At 40.8% G+C, this 25,034-nt stretch overlaps 2 protein-coding genes across 3 annotated transcripts in view; one reads left to right on the top strand and one right to left on the bottom strand.

Moving 5' to 3' along the window:
* wwox (WW domain containing oxidoreductase) overlaps positions 1–4,637 on the top strand; it is a 59,683-nt gene extending 55,046 nt beyond the window's left edge. Inside the window, exon 7 of the mRNA XM_044036084.1 lies at positions 4,448–4,637. Coding sequence (XP_043892019.1) covers positions 4,448–4,637 — 190 coding nt within the window. The remainder of the gene's footprint in view (positions 1–4,447) is intronic.
* A 1,260-nt stretch (positions 4,638–5,897) lies between these two features.
* The window catches only part of kif5ab (kinesin family member 5A, b), a 44,721-nt gene continuing 25,584 nt past the window's right edge, over positions 5,898–25,034 (bottom strand). For both annotated transcript variants that reach the window (XM_044035392.1, XM_044035393.1), the window contains exons 10-24: positions 24,462–24,610; positions 22,681–22,829; positions 20,379–20,611; positions 19,364–19,432; positions 17,865–18,071; positions 14,502–14,648; positions 13,394–13,582; positions 12,951–13,068; positions 11,149–11,213; positions 9,927–10,036; positions 8,979–9,080; positions 8,450–8,510; positions 8,261–8,332; positions 8,007–8,111; positions 5,898–6,577 (exon numbers count right to left, since the gene is read on the bottom strand). In XM_044035392.1, coding sequence (XP_043891327.1) covers positions 6,332–6,577; positions 8,007–8,111; positions 8,261–8,332; positions 8,450–8,510; positions 8,979–9,080; positions 9,927–10,036; positions 11,149–11,213; positions 12,951–13,068; positions 13,394–13,582; positions 14,502–14,648; positions 17,865–18,071; positions 19,364–19,432; positions 20,379–20,611; positions 22,681–22,829; positions 24,462–24,610 — 2,022 coding nt within the window. In that variant the 3' untranslated portion in view covers positions 5,898–6,331. The remainder of the gene's footprint in view (positions 6,578–8,006; positions 8,112–8,260; positions 8,333–8,449; positions 8,511–8,978; positions 9,081–9,926; positions 10,037–11,148; positions 11,214–12,950; positions 13,069–13,393; positions 13,583–14,501; positions 14,649–17,864; positions 18,072–19,363; positions 19,433–20,378; positions 20,612–22,680; positions 22,830–24,461; positions 24,611–25,034) is intronic.

Genomic DNA, 25,034 nt, shown 5'->3' with positions numbered 1-25,034 from the left:
TCAGACTTGTCCATTAAAGACTAGTTTAAATCACTACAAAGGTTGAAAGGTCAGGTCAAAAGTTCATGTGCAACCCCTCGCCAGCAAGAGTTTTCCTTTGCATAGCACACAGTTAATGCTCTTTACAGCCTGCATATAAAGATGGATGACTCAACTCCAAAACAAAAATGAAGCAAAAATATCCCAGTTCTATGCTCTGCCTTCTTGTGTTAATGATGCACGATTGTGCAGTGGAGCTGCACAACTGCATCAGCTCAGGTTTCATGTATTTCATGCATTTTCCTTCACCTAGTTCATCGCAATTAATAAGAGAAACACTTCTTTTTTTAACGGTTTAAATTGTTAATGTCGTATATAAGTAGCTTATTATTGACATGAATGTAACCAATCAACAACAAAAAATATCAGCCTGGTAAAATAATGAGGCTTTTGTTGACTTGTCATTTAGTCAGGCTGCAGTGATGACGCAGGGATACACAGATATTAGCAGTCAGTGCAATTTAAATCACATTCATTTGAAAGTCGCGTCATGACTGTAGCCGTATTGTCCCTGTGCCCCAGTTGTGCCCCGGTGAAGGTGCAGCTCACATTTTGGTTCCTCGGGCTTTGACAATGACTTATCCGAAATTAAAATGACTTGTTTTGTTTGATGTGCGCCCTCTGCTGGTATAAACCGTACTTACATAGCATGCAAGATCCAGAGAAATGACAGAATACATTCTTAATCATTAAAGTTCTTCTTTTAAAGGCAGTTACACTACTGCCTCCTTTTACCTTTACTTTCCCTTTATCTCTTAACATTAACCATGACCTTCTTAAAGGCAAGCACGCAGTATAACAGTTGATCCTTTTGTTTGGAACAGTTTTTTTTTTTGGTCGTTTGGTCCTTATCCTGAACCTTTACTGCACTCAGCCACCGGGGGCGAGTTTTGGATTTATTATTATAGAGCTCTCATATTATTCATCTATATCAGTGTTGTCCAAACCTTTTATATCGAGACCCACGTTTTAAAGCTGGCAAACAATCACGATATATGTCATTCACAATAGAAATGGTTTTAAGAATTGTCACAAAGACTTGATAAAGATTTGTGTGTACATCACATTTTAAATGGGTGACGCAGCAATCATTTCCAGTGTGTTTCATAATCACAACTTCATTTTATACATTGCTATTTAATGCATTTTAAGCTCCCATGCTTGAGCCACCTGTATGTGCACATTATACACTTTCTAACACAAAGTGACATTTGCCAGTAAAAATATTATTTTCTCAGCTTTTTATTTGAGAGCAGTGTCAGAGCTGAATACTGACATCACAATATTTCCCTCTACTATCTACTTTTATTACATTTGAGTTCAGGTCACAAAGGCCTATTTATTTACATATGTGTTTTTCCATCTCCTGAAAAACAAAACGACGGTGCTGCTGGTGTGTGCTCTGCTGATAATGTGCTAAGGTCGGCATTCTTTAAGTCGACTTGTGAGTAGGTATGTGCTCTTTAATGAACCTTGTGTGTTTGGAGGCCTGAAGGTGATCGTACAGTACACTCCTATGTAATAGCATGGGATGGCTCATTATAGCAAGGCATAACAATTCACACATTAATTTTCCAGCATCCAGTTTTTAATTAATCCAGTAGGCAGTCTTAAACACAGGGTACACAAATTGCCTTCGGCCTCATAATTAATTCTAATGGAAGAAATTAAAAATTGGTGGGGTGTGTTTGGATTGTTCGGCTGTGTTACTGTGGTTTCGAGTCGCTGGAGCGACGCTGTCACCGACAAGGATCTCTCACTGCCCTGACCAATCAGGCAATCTTCATTCAGTAGCACGCGAGCAGGGAGTGCTTCTGGCTCGCCCACACAATATCTGCAAGAATGTAAATGTTTCTTCACTGGGCCCCGAATATGAACCGTTGCTTTATTATACACTCTCCTGTCAAAAGAGTCACATACGCGACTAGTGTTTGGCTCAGTGTCTGCAGTGTAAGCCTGTGGGCTCAGTGTCATGGTTCTGGTCTTGCTTCATGTGGTCAAATTTAGGTCCAACAACATTGTATGTTTGAGGTTTTTTTTCATTATTTAAGGCGACATCGAATGCTTGTATCACACATGTATGTTAGTTATGGAGGTCTACTTACATATATGAACTTCATGATTAAAAACCTCCTAATCGCTGCAAACGAGCCGATCAAAATATCTCCTCACTGACACTCTCGTCAGCCGCGCTGTTTCAGACCAAAACCACACCCCCATAACGTGGACTGTGTTGTGATTGGCCAGCCAACGAGAGCTTTCCCACTGTCCTGTGATTGGCCAGGTACCTGGAAGTGATGTAATAGATAGGCCAGCTCTCAGATACACAGCTCCCCCTCTGGCACGGTGGATGCTCTGCATCTCAGCAGCTACAACGAGAGTAGTTCTTCTTCTTCTGCGGTTGAATGTACGCAACCGGATGTGCCCGGACTAGTGCCCGCACCAGGAGGCGCTACGGTGGTGAGAGGAGTGGTGAGGATTTTTGATGACGACATCAAATTAAGGAAGTGCCGATCCGCTTCGCAGAGCCCAGGAAAACAATACAACACTATTTTCTCAGCAGTGGCTGAACTGTTTGTTCTGAAACTTTAGGGTTTCATAAACGAGGTAATGACGCAGATACACACACAAACGCAGCGTTAATTGGAGCTTCCGGTCTATGTGGGCTTTAAAACAAGTGTTCCGATCGTCTCAGCTTCTTAAATGTGACTCTTTTCTGGTGTCTTTGCTCCATGTAACAAAGAAAGCATTAAAACTGAATCTTTTTCGTTTGTGGACAAAACCAGACATTTGAGAACATGATGATTTCCAGGTTTGACCAACACTGATCAATATTTTTCAGATTACGAGACAATACTCAACAGATTAATCAATTATGAATAGAATTGTTAGCTGCAGCTCTACACCAGACTACAGATTGAGATGCAGTCTGAAAAGGGTGTAGTCACCTCCCACTTTCAATTGGTGTGACCAGTGGACATAGATCAAAAAACCTCTATATGTAATTGCATTGACCTAAAAGCTAAAAACAGTCCAATGATCCGAATGGCAGAGCGACATAAACGTGATAGCAATGGCTATCTAGTAGTTAGATTCTGCAAATCCTTCAATTTGATTTTTCATTTTAAGTTCATGATTTGATTTGATTAGTGCAGATGAGTCATTTTTAGACTTGTTTAGTTTAGTCTGGGATCATTCATTGGTTTTATGCCAGGTTATAACTAATTCCATTTTTTTATTTACCTTTTGTCTACATGGTGCAATGAATGATATCGTCGTTTCGATCATTATCCGATTTACAGTTGAGATTGTGACACGCCTACGAGTAATGGTGTGGGGGAGTCGCTTAAAATGGAAGCAACCGCTGAATGGAAAGACCGCTGCTCTTAGGCGGCCACCATGTTGGCTCGACACCGTTTCTGTTATTTTGCACAACCAAGATCAAATTGTTGGCAGACTCGGCTGAGTTCATGCAGGTGAATTGTGACCCAAATCACAAAAAAGTGGATTTGTGCATAATGTATTGACTCATTTACAGTCATATCTGTAAAAGTCTAATATCATATTCAATTAGTAAACAAATCATTTGTAAGAGATGTTTGGTAAAAACATCAAAACTCATTTGTATGCATGTTTTTGTGGGGACCCAAAACAAGCTTTGGAATCACTGTGTGGTGTAGTTGTAACAACTGTCATTTAAAAGACGGTAAATTCTCATAGTTGCCATATTGGTATGGAGCCACATCCAAGTGTCACATATGAACTTTGAATCCACTGAAAGTCTTTGGGGTGCACTGAAGAAGACTTAACACAGAGGTTCCTCAGCAAAAATTCAACTGTTAATTGAAATAAATGTTGTGACGTTGCATAAGATGATCAAAAGATGACATGGTGAATGCATATTGCAATCAAATCCAACAGAAATTCACGGTTGTGCCTTTTTTTATGGCCTGGCAGAGTATTGTGACGTGTGTGTGTGTGTGTGTGTGTGTGTGTTTCCTTCGATCAGATCTTTTCAGCTCCGCCTCCCTGAGTTGATGTGTTGGTGGGTTTGGTTTCTCAGAGCAGTCACACAGAGCCTGTATCACCAGCCATTACCTCCACCGGCTTCGTGTCATGTTGAAATGGTTGGAGATTGCTTTTCAATGTGTTGTTGCTCTTGGATGGCAGCCAGCTGTATTCAGTATCTTCACTACCTGTCGAGCCACTGGGAGTTGCACTGGAAACCTCTGTATTATATCAGCATTACTGATGCTGTGTCTCTGTAGGCCTGTTGAGTCGACCACACTCTGAAAATAGAAACACTGTCAGCTTCTTCTCCTTTCCGCCGCGTCTCTCTTAACTCATCATTTTACCTTCTTAAGCCACTAACAGTCATGTTATATTTTATGCCTTCCTCCCACTGCAGGCCCTTGCACATCCTGGTGTGTAATGCAGCTGTGTGTACTCAACCCTGGAGGCTGACCGAGGACGGCCTGGAGTCCACCTTCCAGATCTGCCATCTAGGTCACTTCCTCCTCGTCCAGTGTCTGCAGGACGTGCTGCGACGCTCAGCGCCTGCCCGTGTTGTGGTGGTGTCCTCCGAGTCTCACAGGTAAAGACAATGAGCTTGGCTTGGTGCATGACATGTGTATCACATGTTCCAAACAGAGGACAAGCAAAAATATCATTCATTTAAGACAGGATTCAAAGTTGAAATAAATGACAGAAAGCTGTTAGTAGTAGCACAAATCTCCGCCAAGGCCGCTTCATTTCTCACACTCCCCTGTATCACTAGGTTAACAGTTCAATGTCCAGATCACTATCAAAATCAAATAATATCTTACGTGGACCAAGACCTTATGTTGCTCTTTCCTTTCCTTCTGCTCAAAAACAGAAGAACAAACAGACAAATTATCTCAACACAGTCATCATGACCGACATGTGCATTTTTGTTTAGATAGAACACGTATCGTCCTAAATAATTCCTAATAAAAGTAGTAATTTCTCCCCCACTTAAGTAAAACTGAAGTACTTCAGGGCAGCCCATGGCCAAGTGGAAGGGAATTGGGATTGTAAGAAAAGGGGTGCCAGTTTAAATCCCAGGACAGGATTTGATTGACCCTGAGCAAGTTACCCACCCCCTGTTGCTCCTTGGGTGCAGATAAAGTGCTAACTCTAATTCTCTACAGCAGGGGTGTCCAAGCTACGGCCCGCGGGCCAATCACAGCCCTCATTGTTTTTTATAAAACAGTGCATTTGTATGTAAATGTTTCTGTTAAAAAAAAAAAGCACTCTTGCCCCTGGAAATCTTCACATTATCAAATTTGGCCCTCGTTAAAAAAAAAAGTTTGGACGCCCCTGCTCTACAGTCTTAGGCCACCTATAGATTTGTTGTTTTAGCAATCCTATAATAATCATACAGGATCATTATTTCTCAATCTCCTTATTGGAACACATCCAGAAAAGACGGGAAGCATGTATGCAGTTTTTAAACGACACACGAGAGAGAAAAAACCCGGCTTCTACAGGTTAAAGTGTCAAGTATTTAGTGTGATCTACCCTTACACTTGAACAATAGATTGTGAGTCCAGGTCCCAGGCTGCAGAAACACTGCAGATACAGATACACTCAAGTCACTCTTCATAATGTGTCAATGCCTGTTTCAGAGAACCTGAACTATCCCTGTTGAAAAAGGAGTTCAGCAAATTTATTGGGCAACCCAAAATAAATCTGCTATGGCCCATGGGGGGGAGGGGGGGGTGTTTGGTGGTCCTGACCCAGTCTGTGGAAATGACAGTCTCTAATGCGCCTCTCATCACATGTAAATGCTCCGTACAAGTTGCTCACATGACTATGCATTACCCACTATAGTAGTGTTTTATACTTGAAAAGAGCAAGAGAATGGATTTTACAGCTAAAGGATAAATGCTTATTGGTAAATTGGATGTGGAGGACTGAAGAATGGTGCGTAATTACATGACATATTTAATGAGAATGTGGCACCAGTGTTGTGGTGACTACTCAGAATTCCTCTGGGGCACTGGAGCTTTAACATGATTTTGTTTTGAAAACATTTGTTAGAGATAATAAAAAAAAGGTTGCAGACATGATGTGTGTGATATTATTGCGTACCGAATAGCACAGATTGTAGGAAAGCAGTGCATGTCATAAACAGCTTTGCGATAACAAGAGAAGCTCAGGGTGACATCCACAGAAAACATATTAATGGATGAAATGGCTCATTGCCTACCTATAGAGGACGCCTATCATCATTTCATCTGATTACATATCTTCTACTGAGATGACTCGTTTAATCTGTGAATGCGGTGTACGCATTACCAATCTGTGCAGCATGGGGCCGGCGGAAGGGATTGTAGGTCCTCATCACGTTTTTGATTCGCTCCACCTCCTGCTGGTAGTGGCAGCGGTCCTTCATGGCTCCCTCTTTTGCCTCCTTCAGTGCACCCTCCAGGGCCTTAACTCGCTCAGCTGTAGACCGAAGACGTTTCTCCAGTTTTGGAAGCTCACAGCGAAGGTCTGCATTGTCACGTACCAGCTGTGACACACACACACACACACACACACACACACAGAAGAACACATTGACTGTATTTCAGAGGATCGTCTGTGTAATATTTGAAAGCTTGATTTGAACCATAAGGGACGACCATTTTGTCACACAATTTATGAAACGTCCAGGACAAAAACTAATTCTGCAATATGAAATATCAAGCCGATGGAAAAAGATTAACTTAAATAAAATCAAAATAAATGTGCAGATTTATAGAAACTAGAAACATCAAGTTTCTAGTTTTATGTGGAAATGGCAAACATAAAAATCTGAGAACTTAAATAAGCTTAAATAAGTTTTGTTAGCCTTATGCCTTTACATTGAGACTGTGCTGATTTATGACCTCATCTTTCATCTTCCATCCCCACAGAACCAGCGTGTGGTGGACGGGAGTCTCCCAGCAACCACTTACAGGATTGTTTTTTTTTTGCCTGACAAACTGCTGCATTGCAGCTCTCACCAATTTTTCAGCTCAAGTAAATGTGTCTGGCTGCAGAACTTTTAGCACATTAACACTTAACCCGACTACTCTAGTGCATTTAGTAATATTAAAAAAAGGATGTGGAGAGTATATTCATGTCTAATCTTTTCAGGCACATGATTGCTTTAGAGATTGAGTGTTTGTCAGTTACAGAGGGAGTAAATACCCTGAGTGCTTGTGCACATCTGCATGAGGATGAATTCATTTGTGTTCATCAAATCCGAGTCGCAGTTTTATGAGTTGTGGCTGCAGTTCCCTGAAGCCAGCACCTTCTTCTTGGTTTATCACCTCTCAGTGCTTTGTATTCAATTCAATTAGACTTTCATGTGAAGTTATTTGAGTGAAATCACTCTTGGTGTAAATATTACTTATGCCAAATGGAGTGCACTGACAAACAACATGTTCTCTTTTAGTTTGACTCAGTCTTTGTCTCTTCCCTTTATTGCAAAATTGAGAACATACATTATTAATTATGTTTACCATGCAGACCAGTGTGTCATATGTAACCTGGGCAGAACGCAGATGTTCTTCTGTGCTTGGAGGTAAAGTAAAAAGTTGATGCTTCAAAGGAAAACAGAAAATGCCAACTGTGTGATCTAAAAACATTAAATGTACCTTTTTGTTTTATTGTCATTGTAGTAAATACATGTAAAATGTAGTCAGTTGTTTTCTCCACGTAATAGATGCAGACACATTCCTGTTTACTTCACAAGTCTTTGATTCAGCTCATTTTGTGTTTGTGCGTTCGTGCAGAAACACCTTTCTGTTATGTTTTTGTAGTGTCTTGTGAGACGGTTATGCAGGCTGGTAATATTACTTACTTCCTTACATATTCTGTTGACCATTTGTCCTAATTTTAAAAAGGTGCTGGACAGGAAAATGTTATTCCCGTCTACATCACTAATTTACAGTCTTGTATCTGCAGCTGGTTACCTGTTTGTGGACCTTTGTAAGCTGGTCCAGGTTGTTTTCAAGGAAGGAAATTTTCTGTTTCTGGGTGATGTATCCTCCAGTATGATCGGGCTCCATCCCTGCACTCTGTAAACAGAAGAGACCATTTATGGCTAAAATTAAGTACAGTAGTTAAAAGTCATTTGCAAACGAGATCGAGACACACGCTCCTGTGGTTATATGTGGAGGACTGATGCCGTTGGGTGTTTTTAACAACCTGGTTGACGTGTGCTTACTTTTCTAACTCGAGATGTGAGGTCTTGCACAAAAAGCTTGCGGAGGTTGTGCAGGGTGTGGAGCTCTCGAGCCTACAGTATGAAGAGAGAGAGAGAGTAAGTGGTGCAATTAAAGTAGTTATGGATTATTTAGTGGATCAGTGGCCTCTGAGGGAGACAAGTGAATCGTGACAGCAAATAATGACTTACAACCGTCTCCTCCAGCCCTTTGAGGTCCTGCTTCGACTGTTCATGCCGCTCATTAAGAAATCTAAAAATATCAACGAGAAGATTGATAGGAAATTTTAAAATGGACTCCTCTCGTCCTATCCTTTTCAGAATAACTCATAAACAAAGAACAAACACAATGTGAACCAGTGATCCCCAGCTGTCATCCGATACAATATGCAGCAAAGGTCAGTGCAGAAAAAGGCCTATTAACAGCCAGCTGCTAACCTGGTTTCAAAAATGGAGATGCAAACACTGAGGAAGATGGCAAGAGTAAGACGCATAAACAGGGTTAAAAGAGCCTCCAACTAAATTTAGCTTCAGTCTGTATGACGACATGAGATGCATACTGTAAATAGAGTCAGAGCAGCAGAGCGAGAAGAAAATAAATAGACTAAGAGAAGGCAAATGACAGAGAGATATGATGGGAATCAGAAGGGGCAGCTTGCCCCGAGGCCTCCATATGGGGGAGTGTTTGAAAGATGGCCAGCACAGTAAAACAGGGACTCACGTCAGTTCCTCCAGCTGGCGGCTCTTGTGATGTTCTTGGCTCCTGAGACACTCAAAGTCAACGTGCAGTTGCTCCAGCTCGAGCTGTTGCTGCTGGTTACAGCTAAAAAAAAGTGAAAGCAAAGTCAGTCAATGATTAATTGTATGAGAAACGTATGCCAAAGCATATGGTACGAACGCATCCTGATTTTCAAAATACAGGGTCTTTGATTTTTCTATGAATGCTTTCCCCCCTGAGTAAATTGTCACTCTACTCTAAGGCTGGGTATCGAACTTTACTGTAATACCTTTGTTTAATGAATGAGGGTATGTTGAGAAAATCACAAGTGCCGTGACAAGTTTAATGAAACACTTTGATAGTGCACGAAAAATAAATGTGAGAGCAGAAATTTGATCCGTGTTTGGCTGCGAGAAGGGCAAGTAAAATGAAATAATTTAAAATAAATAAATAAATTCACGGATCTCATAAAATTGTATAGTTCAGGATTGGTATCAAGGTCCAGAAATCAATATCTATAGCGTGTACTCTATTCTCATTCCAGTTGTCTACTATACTACACCACCCTTACATTTTCAGACTTCGCAGAACGAGCAGAGCAGCCCCACATATCTATTCATGCAGAGACTCCAGGCCAGCAACTAAATCTACTTCAGCCCTTCAAGACAGATCTGTCCTGCTGTCTTCTTCTCCCAGTTTATGAAAGCCGAATGGAAATTCTGATTTGAGTCCACAGACAGACAGTGGGTAGGCCGTTTGCCTCTGGGAACATGTTTGTTCCTAAGTATAGTTCAAAATGTTTTTCCACATTTTGCTGTATTGATCACTCTGCTTTTAAATACCTCTGTGTATTATATGTATGCATGCATATCCCTGTAGGGATCCATGCCAAGAAAGTTTGGAGAACGAACTGTGCATCTGAGGAAGCGAGAATTACAATGAAGCACTAACTCGTTTAACTCGTCAATGATCTTCTGCTTCTCAATGATCTCGTCTCGCAGGTGGCCGAGCTGTTTGCTGTGCATTTCACGGTGCGATTCCATCTGCTGCTCCAGAACTCTCTGAGGTACAACCAACAAGAGTGGGCGAGAGACATATAATGAGCAAAGACAAAGAGAGAGAGAGAGTACTCCCATGAAGTAACAATAGGATAACAAGAGAGGAGAAGATTACACACACACAAGTGTGGACACACAAGGCCTTACGGGCATTCAACACACACACTGTACACACCACAGATTGTTCCTGACACTGTCAATATGAATGAAGTGAGACATGGCTAATAGAACGTCAGCACAGAACTTCAGAAATACACCCACCCACACACACAAACACACATTCAGATAATGACAACAAAAAATACTGACAGATGCATAGAAGCGTGTTTAGTGTCACATATTTACATTTAAAAACAACAACGTAGCCACAAGAGGTACCAACAAGACAAAGGTGGAACTGATCCTGGGTACGATAGTAGATGTCTAGGGACAGAAAACAATAACCCCAAGACATTAATATGCCCCAGTAGATTTTTGGAAATATGCCATTTGCAACTCGATTCAATTAGATAAGATTTTTTTTGTGAATTGAAATGTAACATCTTGTTTGTTTGTTCAACTGGAGCATCAAAATAACAATTTTCCCAATTTTCTTTCAGCTGAAAGTTCATTTCAAGTCCATTTCACTCTGGTTGACTGAGCAAACTTCTTATTGCCTCCCTCGCCCACACATGAGTGAGATACATTTAGATTTTGCAGAGGCTTTTTTTCGGGGGGAACAAATGAATCGAATTATAACAATAAAAAAATGACTCTTTTTATTAAGGACCTTTCTATTCACTATTTTAATAATGACTGTAGATAGGCGACAAAGGATTTTTGGGCCACTGGCTGCAATTTATCATAACATAATGAGAATGAATTGCATTGATCTTCTTATCTTACTGTGGGGAAAATTAAAAAACTATGTTTCCTAAAGTGTCTAAACTGTTCTCCAAATGGATTTTTCAGTTACTTGCAGCTACAGTAGTTGCTATGCAGAAGAACTACATAGTCCACTGATGCACCAGTCACCATTGACATTTGACACAATCCCACATCAAAAACACATGCACCTGCCACTGAGGTTTGATTTAGGTCACTACACTACGTTCCTCTCACTATAGTCATCGTACCTTTATATCACAGTAATCCTGGACCGACTTTTCACTCTCCCCCCTGGTCATCCGTGACACACTCTCTGAAACACACACACACACACACACGTTGGAGAGATTAATGATCAAAGAAATCATGACAGAAAGAGGAAAGAAGGAGGAAGGAAGGAAAAAGGCAGACAAGAGAGTAAGACTGACTTTGTCAGCACAGCAGTGCTGGAGATTGATGTTCAGCGAGGTCAGCGTGGTCCCATGTCATGCCTTGGGTGTAATAATAATAACGACAGCTACTGTATCATGCTGATCTGTTGTGCACTCACTGCTCTTCTTGTTGTCTGGTGATGAAATTACGAGCACTGTACCTCACGGGAGGCTGTGTCGTTAACGTGACCTGCGGCTCTTTGTATTCATCCTCTGAAACGACTGCAGTCGCACTAAAATGTATGTATCTGCCCTTAAATCCACTGGATATTGAATGCAGTTCTGTGAGAATCTACGAGTGGGAAGAATGACTCACATATAGCCTCTGGCCTGATTTGCCTTTGCTTTTGGCCTGGATTGTGTCAGTGTCATGGGAGTAGCTGAACCTCAGCTCAAATTTCAAATGAACCATTTATCTATTCGTGCTGGTGCTGTTTAAAGTTTGGGAGTCTGAACTCATCATCAGTATCGGTACCCCCTTTCTTCTTCTTTGTCTCAACAGGACAGAAAAGCCTAAAGGCAAAGACTGAAACTCTGTGCTGAAGCCAATAAACACATTTTAAGCCGAGCGGCGAGTCCCCGCTGTACATCCTGGGCTTGTTAAGGCTGAGGTTCAGTGACAGATTGGTCATGTTTTTACATTTTACTTTGTTCAGCCACAGTTAAGTTTGACTGTGTCTAAATTAACCTTAAAGCTGACTTTGGCATGTTGAGTCAGCGGATCTGCCAACATTTACAGTGAAGGTCAGTGTAAATATTGTCCTTCACTGTGCAGTGAGTAAGAAATGACAAAGTCCCACAGCTAATTACTCATAATTCAAGTATCTGTTAGTACAATGCCATCTTAAACAACTCAAAACTACAATATACTGTATTTAAAGTGATCTTCGGCTTTTAGTTAGTTTACGATAGAGATGTTTTTTCCCCTTTTCTGTTCATGTTGACAGTCTACAGATCTCTTCCCTGTTGCTCCTTATTTTGGTACATATATATTATATGGCGAACATTTCCTTTTATTACGGTAAGTACAGTACTTATATATATTTTATTTGCTCTGAGGTGACCATGTTTCAACAGTACTGATCTGAATTTCACCCAAAAGCTGGACTGATCTTACTGTTGTGGCTGTGATGGCTGTGCATTTCAACACTTAAGTGTTTCAAATTCAGCGTAAGATGCTGTTTGACTTTTTTTTTAGTCTTTGTCGTGCTCTATATTAAACTACTGAAATAGCTCAGAAACTTTAAAATGACTTTTCAGAAAACATCAGTTATATTCATTGTGCCCAACAGATGAATTCTGAAAATCTTCTACGGCGTTTCTTTTTGTGCCACGGGCAGACTTTTGCTTTTGAGTAAAATTCCAGACACTTATGTTTCCCTGATGATGCAGTAAATGCTGCTGACTTTTGTTATTCTAAACCCGTTGTTTACATTGGATAGACTGGTAAAAGTAAAAAATGATCAGACATTCATGTTCCCTAGAGGAGTATTTGTAATATCTTCCACCATCAAGTCAGTTAAAACTGAACACTTATTTATGTTTTGGTGCTTAACTGGAGAAAGACTCTACTTTTCTTCAGTTTGTTTGTTTGTTTTTTTCCAATAATTGTATGTCACCTTGTGCTTGGACTTTGGCCAACTCCTCACTCAGAGAGTCGTAGCTGTCCTCCAGCTGTCTCTTCTTCGTCTCCACGTTCTGCATGTACTCAGTCAGAGAGCGGATCCTGGCCCTGTGCTGAAAGTTGAAGCGCACGGTTTAGAATGTGGAATGTGTAATGATGAGCAATGGACCACTACCTAGGACAGCACTTTCTATTTTCGATTCATTAGGGGATTTAATTAAAATGCCAAAGCTAGTAAAACGTCTAACAAAACACACAGTGCTTCAGGCTTTAGGACAGGCTGCACAAGCAGACTTACTTCATTTCTACAAATGTCATATTACTTGAATTGATGAAGAGGATTGTGCATAAAACGCCACTCAGTTTGGCACGGGCAAGGTTCAGTGTCTATTGTCTTAATTTTTCCATGACAGATAAAACACATTTTTTATCTCCAACCTGTGAAATGAGGAGGTGACATGAGGACAGCTCTCTCCCCGTCTCCTCCATCTTGCGGTGACACTCCATCTGCAGGTTCTCCAGGTGGCGGCAGCGCTTCACCATGGACTTCACCTCCGACTTTATCTTACTGATGTAGAGGCGAGCCACAGTGAACTCCTCCTCGATCGCACCGGTAATCTCCATGGGCTGGAGATGAATGAGGAGGAGACGAGAGACATTTCAAGACAGGGAGAGACGTTTGGCTAAGATGAAGTGGGGGAGGATGTAAAGACAGCCGGGGAGTTAAAGAGGCGGGGAGACGTTTTATAAGCCCTTGTTGGCATTCTGTACAAACATTGATTAAGTGAGCAACATTTTGCTGTGATGTGATATAGACTCCTTGAATAAAACATACGGATCAAAATCATTCGAGCATTTCAGATGACAGCACATATGCCTGTATACAGTCCTCAGACGTGGTATACATACAGAATAGAATGGCTCTTCAGATGCTGTATGACAAGCTCAAGTGTTATAAAGCTTTATTGTTGCTTTGGATCATGCAGATGCACAATTCTATTTATGCCATATATAAATATGGCACAGTGTGAATGTTTGAACCCTATGCTCCTCTGCATGAATTCCTCTCTTTTCTTTGGTCACACTTTAGGTCTAAACTAAGTGTTTCGAATTCTGCTAATTCTCAGAACATTTACTGAAAAAGAAGCACTTTCTGTGATGTACACTCATAGTCAGTTATGGGTTATACTGTCATTAAACCCTCATTTTGACAGGAATAATTAGATTTTTACACTGGAAAAAGCAGGCTACTCTGATTTCATTATGTGTGTGACATCTGATTTAGATAAGTTCAGGGTTTCACTGAGTTCTGTTATTTTTGTTTGAACTACATCATTCAAATATTTTAGTGTTTTTCCCTTGTTTTGACACTTGACACGGAGTGAAATCAAAGGTTTAAGAGAAGAGATTTAAAATACAGAAGCATACTTTTATCTTCAAAGATAACCAAAGTACAAACATATTGTTTCAATGTTTTATTGTTCTTTGATTGTTCCCTTTACTAAGCGAAGACTGCCTCTAAAAACCCCAACCCTGTGACACTCACCAGCTTGATATCCTTGTTTCCAACGATGGTGCTGAAGTCACTCAAGTCCCTCATGAGCCCGTTGAGAATCTCAGTGATGCGTTTCCTCTGGTGGCTGCTCACTTCTTGGATACGGGACAGCTCTGCCTCCAATGCCATCAGGTGACTCTATGGGGTGAAGGACAAGAACAGAAGGTGACAGTTGAGGTTGTGCAAGATGAGGGGGGGAAAGAAAATAAGTGAAAAACCGAGAGGAGAGTTAAAGCCACGAGGTAATAATAAAAGGAGGGGAAAATTGTGTGGGGAGGATTGAAATAAAAGGGGACTGAGAGTCCTTTGACCTGAGAGCAGACACAGCTGCTGGACACATTTTAACCCTGGATCACATGTTCATCCAAGTAATGGCTGCTAAATTACAAATCAATAAAACACTGAGCCAGGGGTTGATGGCGTTGGCACTGGATGAAAGAATCTGGGAGGGTGAATGATGGCTTTACTCGATCCTCCTCCATTTTGTACAGCAGGCAGCTCCTAAGCAACACAGTCACCCTGTTCATTTATGAACACAATGTGACAAATTGGATTTAATTGCGGCAGTACTATGGCTCTTATCTCAGAAACACATTCTTCATTCGTTTTTCTACATTGTCAACATGTTGTTTACCTCGATAATCACATATATTATGGGTTATCCACTGTGCCAGAATATGGTACTTGTGAAAAAACCTAAAATTTTTCATGAGAAATATAAAATACAGCCTTCAAAATCAACCTAGTGTATTTTGTTTTTATTACAAAGTCTACAGTAACATTATTGGTATTCATTGAGAGATACAATGCTGACCTTGTTTGGGAGGTTTGGTGTGATTGTGTGTGTGCACGCTATCAAAAAGTGTTCATTTTAGATATGAAATGTTAAAGTGTAATCTTTTCTCGTGTTCTTGTGTTTACGAACGGACGCTGCTACAGTACAGTAACTACAGGTTTGAAGATATTTACTCTTGTTGACGCTTGTTTATTTACCTTTACCAAGGGGATCATCCGTTATCACACAATTAATGTACTTTTAATGCCCTGTGCATTTCACATTAATTGCCCCATGGATCATATCAACTGAAAGCACCGTTAACCACCTCATAAATACACTAGAGTTTACCTCGGTGTTTTCAACTCTTTCATTAACATCAAACTCCCCGTGATCGTTTTCCAGGTCACGTCCCACGTCACAACATTTACAGAGAACTTAAATGGTAAATGGCAAATAATTAATTGATATTTATTTGTGTGTGAATAAACAAAAGGTGAGGAGCTGAAAGGTTAATGGAACATGTTTAGTTTGGTGGATGGAAGATTAATAAAGTCATATTGTGCAGGTTGGTTAGTGATGACTGGAGGTAGTCATGACAATAGAATGGAGTCTAAGTAGACCGATGGAGGAAGGAAGGTGCACGGAGAAGCCGGTGAATGGTGAGATGGTGAAAACTGTGATGAATCTACTACACCGTTACAATATTTTTCTAGGTCATTGCTGCACCATTTCAGCTGCTGATATGGAAAAAAAGGTAATGCTCATTATGGAATCCACTCTCTGCAAGACACAGAGAGCAGAAGAGTTTGGGGAGGGAGAGGGTGGGGGCAGGATTTTTCACCCGCTGCATGATGTCTTGTGTTAAGCTTCACACCCTGTCAGACTGCCAGGGGGCATCCCGGAGAAGAACGTGTCGGTGAGCGGTCAGATCAAAACAGGTTGTAGAGGAGACGTCCTAAGTGATAAGATTGTTATGACTGCGGTTAAAGAGGCTTCACTTTTGTTTAGCTGACTAAAACATGAACTCAGGCCTCATACTGTGAGATGTGTTCATCAATATCCAGACAGAGAAAGACAAAGGGGGATGAGAGGACACAGTGGCAGAAAGCAAAGCATGCATGAAATATTAATTATGTTTTAAGAAGAAGGTGAATAATGGCCCTCTCTGTCCACTGAGCCATAGTAACTTTATTAAGGACTGACCGACTCTAGCACTCGTCTGTGTTTTAGATTTATCTCTGTCTGAGTTGTTCTCCTCTCCTTATTCTCATATTTTATTTGAAGCGAAAACGGGCGGCTCAAAAAGCAGACTGTAATACTTGCAGTATTATAATACCCATTTACATCACAGTGAAAATCGATGATAATGAAATGATCAAAATGAACACCACATTTATTTTTATATTGTTCTAAAATATTAACAAAATATTAATAACGTTTTTGTCTGAGAATCAGACTTTGAAAACCACCACTCTATAACATTAAAATATTCATGACTTTGTAAGCCACAGAGTTACAAAAAAAGATATTTATGTATTAATTATTAACTAGTACTAGGATATGTGTCTGTGACAGACTTTGGAATGACCTTGTTTGACATTTGGAAGAATTTATTTCAACTAACTGTATATTTTGGCGTCTTTGCTTGCTTTACTCCCAGTCTTTGTCTGGTTTCCTACCTCTGTGATTGTCTTTCACCTCTACCCAATCATTGTTGCATCCCTTGTGTATTTAGTCTCAGTGCTCCTTACTGCATTTTGCTGGCTGGTTTTTTGTTTGGGATTATCTGCAAACCAGACATTAAACCTACCTCCACTGTAAATCTACCACGACAAAACTCACTTTAGAAACTAGAAACACCTTCAGACCATCACTCAATAAACAATTCAAAGCGTAACTCTTAACCGTTTGCCAGAAACCTTGTTTCATAAAAGCTGAACATTACTTTCACAGGCTTTGGTGATGAACTATGCCAGATATAATTGCAATGTTATCCTTGAAGCAGTGAATTTATCCTTCGAACAAAAAAGGTATTCAGTAGAAATGGTAGTATGGACTTCTGAGAGTTGACCTTAATCCTGAAAAATCAGGCCTGCAGGCTCTCCAAGGCTGCAGCTGTCAACATCTTGCATTTGCTTGTGGTTGTTGTGCACAACATGTCACTCATTGTCTACCGCTTTATCCTCCACATGAGAAAAACCCAGCTGACATAGGGGTGACAGGCAGGGTACACACACTGGTGTTAACGTAGGTTCAGGTAAGGGTAGGTTCATCATTTCCTAATAATCTGTATCTGGTAAGTGACTGGTGGCCATTATCAGAATTTTCTTTCATCTTTTCTTCCTTACAACTTTCTTCATTTACAAAATATCTCCCTAATTACAGTGTGAAGCACTAGCTCTAGTCACTTTATCCCCCTTTGTGTGTAGATACATACTACAGTGGTTGACAAAGCTAATCATTTCCACTATTTTCACTCCATTAAATTTCACTCTTTTTTTCTCCATCTCTCCCAGTATTTTGCACTGTGGCGTGAGATGGAAAACAACACGCCTCTTAAAAAAGCCCCAACCAACCATTTTCTTTGCAAGCTCCTCAGCCAGGAGCTTGTTCTGGATGCTTTTCTCCTCAACCTCCAGGCTCTTCTGGTCATAGTTGACAGCCAACTCCTCCAGGGCCTGCAGGACCTCCTTCACCTCTGCCTTTGCAGATTCATTTTCTGTCTGCAGCCTGCCGAGTTCTGACTGCACCTTCTCACTGTCCCCCCTGGATGATGCAAGAAGCTGTGGGGCACAGAGATAAACCAACTAAATATACATGCTAAATAAATATTTTGGTGAGAAAATGCAAAAGTCAACAAGAGAGGAATGCTTCTTTATGAAATTTCATTATTATTCACCCAAATATGTTTTATCTGACTCATTTGGTAATAAAAGATAAGCATGCGTACACACACTGCTATGCGGCAAAGGTGTTATTTAATAGATAAAAGATATTTCATCATGAAATATTTCTCAGCACTGAGAGGTGGCATCATTTCGTCACCATGGTACTGGATTGGATCTGCAGTGCCGCAGCCCTCTGTGGGTCATTTCACAGAATAGATGTCATTAAGATGCTGCTCCACACGGGGTGCTTACATGTCTACATTGTAGTAAACAGCTTCTGTTTGGCCAGATATGTGTAAATTCATGTCACTGCGCACAAACTAAGGCTCTAAAGTGACCATAGAGTTGGCTCAACCAAAAGCTTGGCGAGACACTACATAGAAATGCTTGTTTTAGGTTATTTAACCCACTGGTTTGCTCACTGTTATGTGATTATATGCTGCAAGTACTTTATAAGGCATCCTGGATAAACCTTTTTAATGAAGATGTGATAGAGAAATATTATTTTCTGTTATAAAGTCACTCTATTCACAAAGATATTTTCATAATGCATATCCTTTGAGGACCTGCATGGAGGTTGCAAAATGAACAAAAGAGTATATAATTAAATCAAAAAATGCAAAAGATTAATCTAAGAAGAGGAGATAAAACAACAACAACAGAACAATACCTTTTTAACACAAAACACCAACAGGATCAGGGACCAGAACGCAGGGGAAACAACAGAAACATCAAGAAGAACTAAACAAAATTAACTGACAAAGACACTGGGGAGGTAGGGCTATTCAAACACTGCTGAAACTAATAAGACACAGGTGAATCAGATTAGGGCAGGGCAGCCAATCAAGAGGGAAAACTGGACATGAAGTACAACTACACAAGGTACACACACCAGGAAGAAGTACAAAATAAAACAGGAAACATGGAAAACAGAAAACGCACAACAAACTAAAAAGATTATCTTTCTGCAATATAGTTAATACATTTCTGCATACAATATGGCTCTCCGGTCAGGTACTGTCTCTCATCTGAAAGGACCTTTTTCTCTCATGTACAGTGTCTATAAAAAAAACATTTTTTTAAAAAACTTCGTAAGAGATACTTTCACGGCCACGTTTGCAGATGTGCAGCAAACTGTGGGCCATTTAACCAAACTGATGTAAGAATGTAAAATCAAGGTCTTTTACCTCCTCCTGGTTGAGCATCTGCTCCTTCAGCTTCTCCACCATCTGGCTCTGGTAGTTGATCTCACCATCCTTTAGTGGTAAAGAGTCGAGAGAGTACAAATACACATATATATTAGGGCCGCAATGATTATTCCATTAATTAAATTACTAAATGAATCATTAACTATTTTGATAATCGATTAATCAAGTGGTTTTTTTTCAATAATTGAGATCAGAGTCTCTGATTTGTCAGATTCTTAAATGTGAATATTCTGTGGTTTCTTTGCTCTATGTAAAAAAGAAATCATCAAAATAATTTTCTGACATTTACTGACCAGACAAGTACTGAATCAATCTAGAAAATAATCGACAGATTAATTAATTGTGAAAATAATACTTTGGACAAGTCATTTTATATAGTTTGGTTCCAGTGTGAAATGTAAGCTACATTTCAGCTTGCATTAAAATGGACAAATGCAACATGATTACAATCTAACTATGAATAAAAACAGTACATGTGACAAACACACATACACATTATTGCAGAACAAGCCTTTCTATCTTCAACCAGATTATTATTACCAGAAGAAATTCAACATGTTATGTTCTGTGTATGAATGCACATTGATATGTTGCATGCAATACACTGTAGAATACCCTGCATCAGGTAGAGTAGTGCTAGTGTAGTACAGTGGAGAAAATGGCTTAGATGTTACTAAAAAATATATCTTATGTATACTGTAAAGGACAGAAAAACCTGCCACAAATTGCACATTACTGCACCATAGAGCACATCATACTGTATATGTGCACAGATATTTGTTAACTTAATTAATTCCCCCAATGAAACCTATTCCTTGGTGTTAGTCACTATTGGATGTAATGTTCTGCATTCATTATCATGAATAATACATGTAGTTTAGGGCTGGTAGTATTCATTTGTGCTCACAATTATGAAAAGCTCGAGCCATGTTGTATAATAATCAGCCCCACATTCATGCTCATAAATTGCCCCCGTGTGGTAATCCTTCATCACCTTATCATCCAGCTGTTTGTAAAGCTTCCGGATCTCCTCCTCGTACTTCTGCCGCTCCTCCTCAGAAATGTGAACCACAATCGAGGACGCGATGGAGCATGGAGTGCAGGGGGTGCAGGGGGTGCAGGGGGTGCATGGACTGCTGATGTCAAGAACCGGCTCCTCAGTCTCAGGCACCAGTGGAGCATCTTCTGATCCCTCACTCAACTGCTCCAAAACGACAACATTCTCACCTAAAAATGAGTTACAAAATAATAGAATGTATTTATTTCTGTCTGTGGTGCATCCTCCCAAACATGGGTTAATCCTTGACAGATGTCTTCACACACGGATGCGCTTAAATGTCAGGAGGCGAGAACAACACATGTGTATACTGACAATACTGGTCAGACTGCAGCTGCAGCTGACTTTTATTCCAGAAATGTGAAAAAAAAAAAAATGGGGCAGATGAATGCAGAGAGAAACCTGCATTGACAGCTCCCCTGATTTCCAGTGCATTTCAAGTTCAATGCTCTTCCATAGGCTGTGTACAGATGTGTCTCTTGAGAGGGTGAGACGCAGGACGGGACCTAAATCGGTCACAACACACACTGTCGGTTCAATCAGAAATGGATTGCTGAAATGACTGGTGAGTACATTGTGTCAGAAAATGATAGAGTGGGCTATGCTGTACTTACAGCTAATGTCATGATATACGTATGTATCATGTCACTTTCTGCCTGTTACACAACTCTGAGGAAACATCAGCATAAATCTCTCCACGCTGCCTGTAGAGGTTCATGCTAGAGATTCATTAAGAGCACATCATATTTCGTATGTTGTCACTTTTCTACATCTGTTTTTGTTTGTGCTGTAACTGAATCTTCCAAGAAACTGTCTTCCTCTCCAGTGATTCACACTACTGATCAGACTGACTGAAGGCACTGTGAAAGAAAAGTGGAGGATCGGATTTTTAAAATGGAGTGTTGCTCCTCTTAAGACAAAGTCAAAGTAATCCATAAGTAATCTATACATCCGTTACGTAATCCATGCATGAGACAATAGACCTACCTGACACCTTTTATAGATTAAGGCCGTCCTGTGTAGTTGAAGGTCGGCTAATCAGTCAAGACAGCTGTCAGGTTAGGTGTAACACAAAACCGGCAATGTACCATAAAGACTCTCAGTCCAGACTGAAAAGACAGAGGTTTCATGAGATTTACTGTGCGAGAGAGCTGTTTCTGTCTTTGGGCCATCCTTGATTAAAGAATCCGGTGATATGGGGCAGAATGGAGGTTAAATCTGCCTTGGGGAGTTCCTGGGCCTGAGGTGGGCAACAATACAAGGAGCAGTAATGGTGTGTGTGAGTTTGAGAATCAATGACATTGATATCGGACTGTGTGGGTTGAAAAGGACAAGGTTATGAATTTTCATCAGATGTGATTATCTTCCTTCTCTGTTAGGATTACATAAACTTAAGGATTCATGAAACAAAAAAAGGCTCCGGCCCGTCTTACCCTTTAGCACAGTATGAGGGGGAATCTACTTATGCAGGGTGCAAAAATCTGAATAATATGAAACAGAAAGTGCTGGAAAGGGATTAAGCGTGTTGGGCAAAAGTCCATAAATTCTGTCCTTCCAAACTCATGCATTCAGTCTCCATCAAATAAGGTTAAATCTGCTTTTACGCGGACTGAAAGATAATGTGTGCAGGCTGGCAGAATGGTGGAATTTCAGTCCTGCCAGTGAGTACACTTTGGCACATGAAGAGAAGTGGAGCAATTTTTATGTAGGGGACTGTGTGTAAAGGCTGTAGTCATTTGACTACAATACCAGCACTCTCCAGCACAAACTCTCCCCTCTGACTTCTATAGTGGCAGCTTTTTTTTAACCAAATAAAAACAGCTGATTCAGAATCTTTCCTCGCCTGTCGCCTCGCGGCTGTCAACGCTCCATGTGACAAACCTTGAACCTGAACCTCAACCCTAAAGTTATAAGATCATCAGTGTCATTGCGATTAATCCCGAGGGGACCATGAATGTCCAGTTTAAATTTCATGGCAACCTATTGAGACTCTTCCCCTCAGGAAGTGAATACGATTGCAATAGCAAATACAGTTCTGCCTCGAAGGACCAATGTCATCCTTTAGTTTTAGTAATTACAGTCAGACAGACGGGGAACACTGTCTAACCACCACCTTCTTGAATTGCAGAAACTACAAATGTGTAATTATTCAGACATTAAACATGTCAGTAGTGCAATTTCCACAGTGTCTGCACAGTGTTATTGTGAGCTGCCAATATTAAGCCAGTGCGGTTATTACCGTTCCTCCAGCAGTTCAGCTCAGCCTCCAACCTCTGAACAGTCTCCTTCATTGATCTGTTCCTCTCCTTTTCCTTCTCATACTTCTTCTTCCACTGCTCTGCTGTGAGCTCCAGATTCACTGACACAGTATTCCGGATGGTCTTGGCTCTAATTGGAGGGATGTAATGAGAAACAGAGAGAGAGAGCGAGGGAGGTAGGAAACAGTGTGAGGGGTTTGAGTGTGAGAGGGAAAGGGGGGAAAAAAGTGTGAAAGAACAGAAGCAAACAGAGAGAGGAACTGTCAACAAGGGTATTTCAGCCTCAGCTGCTCAATGAAAATGGCCTTGCATCTCATTAATTGGTATGCAAATTGGGTTTCTACAAACTGTGCTTTATGGTGCATGTAGAGAGAAGGCAATACACAACAAGGAGTCAAAATGTAGACAAGCAACACCTTATGGTGTCGGACGGTGAAATGCAGATTCAAAAACATCCACTAACAAAAAAGTTAAAAGGTGTAGTTAGTGGTGAACAAACACATCTGTAAATTGTAAAAAAAAACTGGACAGCACAGATTTCAAAGAGTTATTGTGGCTGACAGAGGGAGATAACAGAACAAATCTTCTGGTCTGAAAAATTCAAAATATCTGCTGTGAAATCGGTCACTCCCCGTGCTCAGCCATACATGATTTATTTCAACCAATACCAATCATGTCAGTCTCTATTCAAGGCATTCAAGACGTGATGCGCAAAGGTTTTTATCTTTCATTCCGTGTGTGAGCTCGTTCGAGTTGACAGTGGGCAACGGGAGATAAAGCAAAAACCAGATCTCAGCTTCTGAGGGTGCCGATGACTCTTAAAGATGCTGTTTAAGCAGTTCCTATCCTGTTCATGAACCAAACTGCAACATAAACCCTGCCTCTGGGGCGATATATGAACAGACACACTTCACATACCACATGTGCACATTGGCCTTGAGCATCAGGTTCCTGGATTCACTCCCAGCTGGGACCCTTTTACTTACAGTACACTTCTCTGCCTCTTCTCTCTCATACCATTTCTTCACCCTGTCTATTGAAAAATATCAACATAATGTTAAAAATATATGCCCTTGAAGTCATTTAAGGGGGGACAATAGCTCAACTGGAAGGTTGTGGGTTTGAGTCCAAGCTCAGCTGGTCTACATGCTAATGTGTCCTTTGGTAAGACACTTAACCTCACGTTGCTCCTGTCAGTCCTTGCCGGCAGTGTGTGAATGGGTATGAAAAATAAGTGCTGCATGAATGGCTGTTCGTCCTTGTTCCTTTTTCCCCACTGCATTCCTCATCTTGTGTGTTGTCCCTGTTCTGTCCGTGTCTGTGTAAATGTGTGTTAAGCTGGTGGATGCGGCATTGACTCCACAACAGTCGTGCTTCACTCCAGTGCCACCTGCTCACCTGTTCAGCGAGCGGTCGTGTATAACCACAAGCTCAGGCAACAAAAGAGCTCCCCCACACCATTCTATATTTATAGTTGGACTCATCGCCACTACCTCTGCTCACGCCTCCCATCAGCAATATCATCCTTGTCTTACCCCTGCCCCTGGACTCTGGACGCACACCTTCCTGTCTACCTTTTACTTATTCAAATATCCAGCCAAAAACCTTAATCTTAACCTTATGAAGCAGTCACGTGTGACCAGCATGTCAGGGTCAGACCTACAGTGTTTCAGCAGAACATCCAAAAAGCTGCTGCAGAGGAATGTGTGTTGGGGCGGCACAGTGCAGCAGCCCGTGGATACATAGTATGAGAGCATGTTACCTTTGGCCAAACATCAAAGTGGATTTGGTCTCCACGTCGTTGTAGCTAGAGGGAGAGCAACAGATGAACATGGTGGTGCGACAGTTTCCCCCCAGCGAGTCCTGCAGAATGCGAGTCATTTTGCTGTCACGGTACGGCACGTGGGATTTCTTCGGATAGATAAAGGAAGGAAAGGAAAGAAGGGGAAACGCAGACAAAAACAGGCAGGGGGGAATAAAGGACAAAAGAAAACTGTGTAAAATATTCTGAATTGCTGTGCAGGCATGCACATTTTGACATTCAATGAAATGTACTGTGAGCGTCGGCAGATTACAAAGCTAGAAGAGGCTTTTCTGCATCTGCTGCATCATTCACGGAATTACCTTTTAACCGTCGGTATGCCTTCATAAAAGATAGTCCTTGCGCATGAATAAAGAATGAATGCCATTCCATTTATGAAAGATTTGTGAGTCATTTACAGCCTGTGAGCCTTTCCATTAAGTTTATGAAGAGCCCCAAGCCTTCAGAGTTATATGAAAATAGATCGCAAAAGCTTTAATAATGACGATGAAGCTTAGACAGACTAGAATGTGT

Source organism: Solea senegalensis, linkage group LG10, assembly GCF_019176455.1.
Source record: "Solea senegalensis isolate Sse05_10M linkage group LG10, IFAPA_SoseM_1, whole genome shotgun sequence".
NCBI lineage: Eukaryota > Metazoa > Chordata > Actinopteri > Pleuronectiformes > Soleidae > Solea > Solea senegalensis.
Note: the sequence above shows the minus strand (reverse complement) of the source record. Positions and strands in the feature narration are given on the sequence as shown.